Below are 7,114 nucleotides of genomic sequence, written 5' to 3' on the forward strand. Positions count from 1 at the left end.
CCCACTGGAGCAGCTTGCCCAGTGCGGCTGGAGCTGGAGGGGCACTAGGAAGGCTACAGGGAGCCCATTTGTCCTTGTGGCCATTGAGCAGCCAGCAGTGACAGCGTCCCTCAATGCCAGTCACTCTCTAGTCTTGTGTGACCTGCCTGGGGACTGCACACAAAGAAAGGACAGGAACAAAGACCCACGAGGCAGCCCATTGACCGTTTTTCTTTTTGTTTCCCTGTCACTGCAACCCCCTTCCTTGGGTGTATGCTGCATTCTCTGGCCATCGGAGTACTTTCACACATACCCTCCTGCTTCTGCCCCTCTGCAGTCCTGGGAGGCAGGGGTAGGCAGGGCTCACTGTTAGGTGAGGGTGGCCATGCTTGGCTGAGTCACCTCCCCACCCCCTCCCCCAGTTACAGAGGAGCCAGACCTAGACTCCTGCTATCCTGGACCTTCGTCCTATGGCCTCATCCCTATTTCATGCCCTAGTCCATTTCTGGTCAGCTTCTGGAGCAGCCTCTTCACAGTAGCGTCTTCCCGCTCCACGGCAAGGGGGCTGCTCCTCAGAGGGGCAGGCATGTCTGGGAAACTGCCTGGATTTTCAGGAGTTTCTTTAATGGCTATTCAGAGAAGGGCCCTGGTCTGCAAAGGCCCTTTCACACACAGCAGGAAGGGTGTCAATTGACATTTTGGCAACATCTGTCTATGATTAAAATGCATACCCTCCCTTCTCTGCCAAATGCATACATCCTCTGATCTAGCAATTCTGCTTCTAAGATTTATCTGTCAGATATCTTTGGCCTTGGGCATAAAGAAATGTCTCAATATATGTTTTTAAGTGAAAAAAGCAGGGTGAAGAAAAGTGTGCGTGTAATGCTATCATTTCGTAAAAGGCAGTAGTTTTACTTCTGTGTACGGATAGAATATCTTTTGGAGGAGCCACAGAACCCAGGTAATACGGTGTTCTCTGGAGAGCAGGGCTAGGGAGCCGGGTAGGAGGGACTTAACCTTTTCTATACCCTTCCCATATCTTTGGAATGTTGTGCCACATGTATGTGTTACATTAAACAAATAAACATAAGAAACAAACCAAACCTAAACCAGAATTTAGGGCTGCGGTGAGCCTGGCCTGGGTGGTGATTCTGTGAGTCCTTGGGCTGCGTTGATCATGTTTGGGGGCCTCATGTCTCGGGCTCACATCGTTTCCCCTTTCAGGTGAACCATCTGAAAAGACCAGTCAGCGGAGCAGGGGATGCTCCAGACACCAGCAGTGGGGCGACTGTCTCTTCCACCAAAAGGCACAAGTCCCTTTTCCAGTGTGCGAAATGTAGCTTTGCCACAGACTCAGGGCTCGAGTTTCAGAGCCACATACCTCAGCACCAGAAGGACAGCTCCACAGCCCAGTGTCTCCTCTGTGGCTTGTGCTACACCTCTGCCAGCTCCCTCAACCGCCACCTCTTCATCGTCCACAAGGTGAGAGACCAGGAGGAGGAAGAGGCAGAGGCGGCAGAGCCAGAGGAGGGCTCTGGGGAGGAGGTGTCCGTGGAGACCAGGGAGAACGGACTGGAAGAGTGTGCCGAGGAGCCTCTGTTGGGTGATTCAGAGGCCAGGAGGTCACTGGGCCTGGCCCCTGATGAGGATGGTGCCCAAGATGCTCAGAGTCAACCACAGGCCTCTCAGGACCGGGACAGCCACACACCGTCCCCGCAGGTGTGACTGGAAGCTTTGCAGTGTGCAGTCGGGTGGTGCCGTGGTGTCCTCCGCCTGCCACGCGGACAGTGGGAAAGAGAAGGCTCCACCCCGGTGTGAGTGTGGCTGGCTGGGCCCTGGAGCAGTGTCTGCCCTGAGCTGCTTGGGGCTGGGTGTCCCCCAGCCCCAGGAGATGGCGGGGTCGCCCAGGACCCTCACAGCTCTGAATTTGCTTCTGTTATTTATGGCTTTGTGCTGCTTCCTGGTACCCCAACTTTTGTCTGCGTCCTTCCAGCCCCCAGGCTGCTTAAGTGGCCCAACCCCGAAGCTGTCACCTCAGCTCGAAACCCCTCAGCGGCTGTGCTCCTCTGGGAGGCTCCCCGCTCGCTGCCTTCAGCCAGGGGCCTCCTGACAGCAGCTCTCTTTCTTGCCACTGGAGCCTGAGAAGGGGGATGAGGGTGCTGGCGCAGTCCCTCTCAGAGAGCTTGCCCAGCCTGGCTTGCAGAGGGCCCTTGGTTACCATTCCCTTCCTTTCTGTCTTCTCTGATTCGTTCCCCCAAAAAGAGTCCTGGAAAATTAATTATCACACTGGCTCATCCTGTCTGTGTCGGGGGGGAGAAACTTCTGCAGCACACCTCTGTCTGGAGCCCGGGAGAGCAGGAAACGCAGCCAAGGCAGGCAGGCACCGAGAGGCAGACCCCCTTCAGAAGGAGCTGCGCGTCCTTGTTCTGCTGCTGTTCTGCCTTTCCTGACGAGCGGGGTTTGGGGCACAGAGACATTGGGATATTTGTACTCTTGCTCCTGTGCCATTAGAGAGGCTACTGCCCCAGGCAGGCCAGCCCCTCCTCCTCTCGGCTGCACCCGTGTTGCTCAGACTATATTTCAAATAAAAAAATCTTCTTACCATGCAGGTAGGCTCTTGTATTCCTCTTCCAGTGAGCCTGGCCCTACCCTACTCCACCTAAGACTTCCCTCACTGTCCCATCTCTGAGGGAGAACAGTGTTTCCTGCTGCCCAAGGACAGTCCTCTCTAGATTTTGGAGCTGTGGTGTGGAAACCAGGAGCTCAGTACTTCTGAAGGGTGAGGGGAGGGTCTTCTGCTGGTCAAGAGTCACCTCCAAGTTCTCCCCTGAGCTAGCAGCCTTGGTGTTTGGGGCCTATTGAAAATTCCCTGGGCACCTCCATCTTTCCTACAAACGGGTTTTCGAACTAAGAGAACCCTTTACTGGTGGGAGGAGGGGGAGGAATAGAAGGGAGGAATTCTGTACTTTTCTTGCACTGTTCAAGAGGCCTTGATATCACCCCTGCCACAGGAAACTTGGGTGTGGCAGAATTGGGATTAGACATGGGAGGCTGGGCTGTCTTTTCTCTGATGGCAGAGTTAGGACCTGACCTAGTACAAGGAGCCGGCTGTGCAGAGGTGTCCTCTGACCTCTGCTCCGAGTAGCTGCTGCAGCCCTGCATGGGTGGGATGTGGGACTGGGCCCGGCAGGATCTAGTGCAGCAAAGGGAAGTGGGTGCTGACTGCATTCTTAGAGGCGATCCTTCAAGGAAGACATTGAATATCAATGATAAATTATTAAGTCAGGTAAATATGCCTGACCTTTTCACAATTGAAATAAAAATTTCTTTCTCTATCAAATGCCAGATTTTTAGTGGAAATGCTAATGGCATTGGGAAAGGTTAGTGCTTGTTTCAGTTTCAGAGAAACAGTGCTTTTTAATGATTGCCATACCTGGCAAGGCCACCATGTCCCTGCTTCCCAAGCAGGCAGCGAGGGCAAACCGGGCCGGATTGCGGCTGCATGCAGAGCCAGAGCTGGCCCCAACTCAGCTGTCATCCCTTCCTAATTCCAGTTGCAGGGTGCCCACCCTGCACCCGGGGCCATTCACAGGAACAGATTATAGAGGAGGTTGATAGAAGCGTTTGAAATGGATGGCCGAACCACTTCCTGCTCAGAGACAGTATAGCTGGAGCCGGTGGGGGGAGAGGAGGTGGTGAAATCACAGGTTTGACCTGTCCTGACCTCAGATCTATCTCCTTCCTGGGAATGGCATGGAGTGGAAAGAATGTCGAGCCACTCACCAAGAAACCTGGGTCACAGCCTGGGTTCTGCCCTCAACCAGCTCTTAACAAACCCTCTTAACTTCACCAGCCCCTCCCCTTCAAGATAGACCTAGTATTTGCCATCCAACTCGATTCACAGGCTTTTGTGAGGTGATAAGTATGGAAGCATTTTCTAGTTCGTGAAACACTATCCATGTCAGGGATTATTGACTTGACTATGAAACACTATCAATGTCAGGGTGGAGCGTACCTTACCGGCTTTTCAGACTTGGATGCTGATGGTCAGTTGTGATTGGTCTGGGACATCTCTCCACTGTTTAGTAAGAGTGATGATTAACAGCACTTAAGTCCTGCTTGTGGGCCCAGCATCTTTTAAAAACACTTTGCAGTGATCCTCACTTTGTCCTCACAGTGATCTCACAGTTAGCCTCCACTTTACAGAGAAGAAAACTGAGGCTCAGAGAGGTTAAATAAGTTGCTGGGTGACCTTGTAAGTCAAGCCCATCTGGTTCTAAAGTCCATGATGTCGACTGCTGTGTTGCCTTAGTGACCCGGCTACTTTGGCTGGCTGCCGGCTTATCAACAGTTTGCAGCCATCCAGACATCTGCTTTCCTACCTCCCCTGCAGTTGGGGTGCCCCACTGAGCACCAGGTTCTCTTTGGAGTCAGTCTGTGCCTTTTCACCCCAAGGAGGGCCCTGTGCATCACATTTGCTTGTGGCATTCCGAAACACATGCAGTGTCTCTATGACCTTTCATTCTCATTGGGATTTATCTTGCCATTTGAAGATCATCATTTTGGTGAAGCTGTTCCAGAAAAAGTGGCCCAACCCTCACAGGGAACATGGTTCCCTCAGGGTCCAATATCTTCTGATCTCTTTTTTAAAGATGTTTTAAAATAGTTGTGCTATCATTTGTTATCAGAAAATGCTTGCTGTAACAAGCACTTATCTGCTGGAGTGAATGCTCTACTGATCAAGTTAAACAGATAAGATCCCCACCCTTGTAGAAACTACAATTTAATACACTCTAAGGCTAGACAAATGACTAGTATTTATTTTCCAACTCCTTTATCTCTGTAAAATGATATGCCGAATCACTATAAGCTAATTGGTGTAGAAAGAGCTCTTCCCTTAACTTATGTAAACAGTCTGGCTTTTGAAAGCAGCTGTGGTTCAGCAAGTTCAACACACTTTGTCTTCCCAGAGACTGCAGAAAAACCCCTCTGCCTGCCCTGGTCATCACTGTGTATTCAGCTCTGGGCACACTTTCTTTTACTTGTTTTTGAATTATTTTTTTCATTTTTTGAAAAAGTTAATACACATACATGGTAAGACATCCAAACAATGCAAAAAGAGAATACAATGAAAAGTAAGCTTCCCAATGGAGGTCAGCCTTCAGTTCCACATCCCCCTCTCCAGAATTAATCACTGTTTCTATATCTTATGTATCCTTCCTGAGCAATTCTATGCATTTACAAGTTTTTAAATATGTATATTTATATATCTATTTTTAATACAAATGGTAGCATTCTATACACACAGTGTTCTGAAGCTTGCTTTTTTTTTCACTTATATAATGGAGATTGTTCTAAATTCATCCAGTGGGTCAGTCTAATTCATTAAAAGCTCCTACTACAGTTCCTTGTATACGCTAGTGGTTCAAAGAATGTTTGAATGACTGAATTAATGCATGCATGCGTGACTGAAAGAATCTGATTCAACCGGTAGCTACAAAGTTCTCTCAGGGTCTGATCTGAGACAGAATCTTCTGGATTCTGGAACATTTCTCCCTGTCTTTTCCAGGGGATTCAGGCTGTTGTCCAAAGCCTGACCTTTTCCACCAACAATTGCCACAGCAGTCTTAGAAACGGGGAGCCTTCAGTCCCTCTGGAGGAAAGAGCAGACAGACTCAAGTCCCAGTATGGGTTTGTATTTTTGTTTTAGGTCTCTATTTAAAATGCTTTTTTCTTGGGGAATTCCCTGGTTGTCCAGTGGTTAGGACTCCACACTTCCACTACAGGGGTCTTGGGTTTGATCCCTGGTTGGAGAACTAAGACCTGCAAGCCGCGCGGTATGGCTGAAAAAAAACAACAACAACACCTTTTTCTTATTGGAAAATGATATAGCATTATTAGAGAAATAAAAAACATGCATATTTATAATCCCATCTTTGCAGTTGTTTTCATTTTTGCATATCATTTTCCAGTCCTTGTTCTGTTCACAGCTGAGTTTATGGTATAATTATGATAATAACTGGTTAACCTCAAACATTTCTATATGACAGACATTATTGTCACATTCCTTCTCCTGTTTAGTCTCCTAACAGTCCTATGAGATAAATATCAATACTACTATTATTCTTTTGGAGGTTCAGAGTGGTTGACCCTAAGGCCATGGAACTAGTAAGGGGCAGATCTGAGATTACTCAGGTGTGACTAGCACTGCACTGCCTCTGATTTTGTACCCTACTTTTTTCTACTTAACATTATGTCTGGACATTTTCCCTGTTTCTACATAGCCTTGAGAATAAACTCACTGGCAGTGTAATAGAATGAAGAAATCCAGTGACTAGAAATCAAGAGCCCTAGGTTCCAGTCTGGATTCTGTAACTAAGTTATTTGATCTCTCTTGGCCTCAGTTCTTGCATTTGTCAAGTTTTGGAGGTGGGGGAGTTTTAAATTCCTGGGGATCTAGAATTGAACCTGGCTAGATTTTATCTTCTTGATCCTGTATGTATTTATGTAAAAATAGAGGGGACTTTCCTAAAGGCAAGATCTCCTATTGAATTTCTTCCTTTGTTTAATTGTTTTATTTAGTTATTGACTTTTGGCCTAGATACATACAAAAATGGAAGACCCCCTCCCCCTCCCCCTCCCCCTCCCCCTCCCCCTCCCCTCCCCCTCCCCCCTCCCCTCCCCCCTCCCCCTCCCCCTCCCCCTCCCCCTCCCCCAAGGCAATATCACTTTTTTTTTTTTTTTTTTTTTTTTTGTGGTACGCGGGCCTCTCACTGTTGTGGCCTCTCCCGTTGCGGAGCACAGGCTCCGGATGCGCAGGCTCAGCGGCCATGGCTCGCGGGCCCAGCCGCTCCGCGGCATGTGGGATCTTCCCAGACCGGGGCACGAACCCGTGTCCCCTGCATCGGCAGGCAGACTCTCAACCACTGCGCCACCAGGGAAGCCCGCAATATCACTTTTATTTGCATTTATTTATATTTAAATTTGCATCCCACTTCTGCTTTTTCAATTAGAATCCTAGTTCTTTTATGAGTAACTATTTCTTTTGGCTTTTGTCAAGCCTTTCCAAGTTTGAACTGTTTACTTTGTAATTCCAGAGCATCTTCAGATTCTTCTATTTCCCAGGTATCTATTC

The 7,114-nt window shown here is 48.6% G+C and overlaps 1 protein-coding gene across 9 annotated transcripts in view; it reads left to right on the plus strand.

The window, feature by feature from the left end:
• Positions 1 to 5,862, plus strand: part of ZNF592 (zinc finger protein 592) — a 61,236-nt gene extending 55,374 nt beyond the window's left edge. For all 9 annotated transcript variants that reach the window (XM_060097449.1, XM_060097453.1, XM_060097450.1 and 6 more), the window contains one exon: positions 1,204 to 5,862. In XM_060097449.1, coding sequence (XP_059953432.1) covers positions 1,204 to 1,704 — 501 coding nt within the window. In that variant the 3' untranslated portion in view covers positions 1,705 to 5,862. The remainder of the gene's footprint in view (positions 1 to 1,203) is intronic.
• The last annotated feature ends 1,252 nt before the right edge of the window (positions 5,863 to 7,114 follow it).

This window comes from Mesoplodon densirostris, chromosome 4 (genome assembly GCF_025265405.1).
Source record: "Mesoplodon densirostris isolate mMesDen1 chromosome 4, mMesDen1 primary haplotype, whole genome shotgun sequence".
NCBI classification, from domain to species: Eukaryota; Metazoa; Chordata; class Mammalia; order Artiodactyla; family Ziphiidae; genus Mesoplodon; species Mesoplodon densirostris.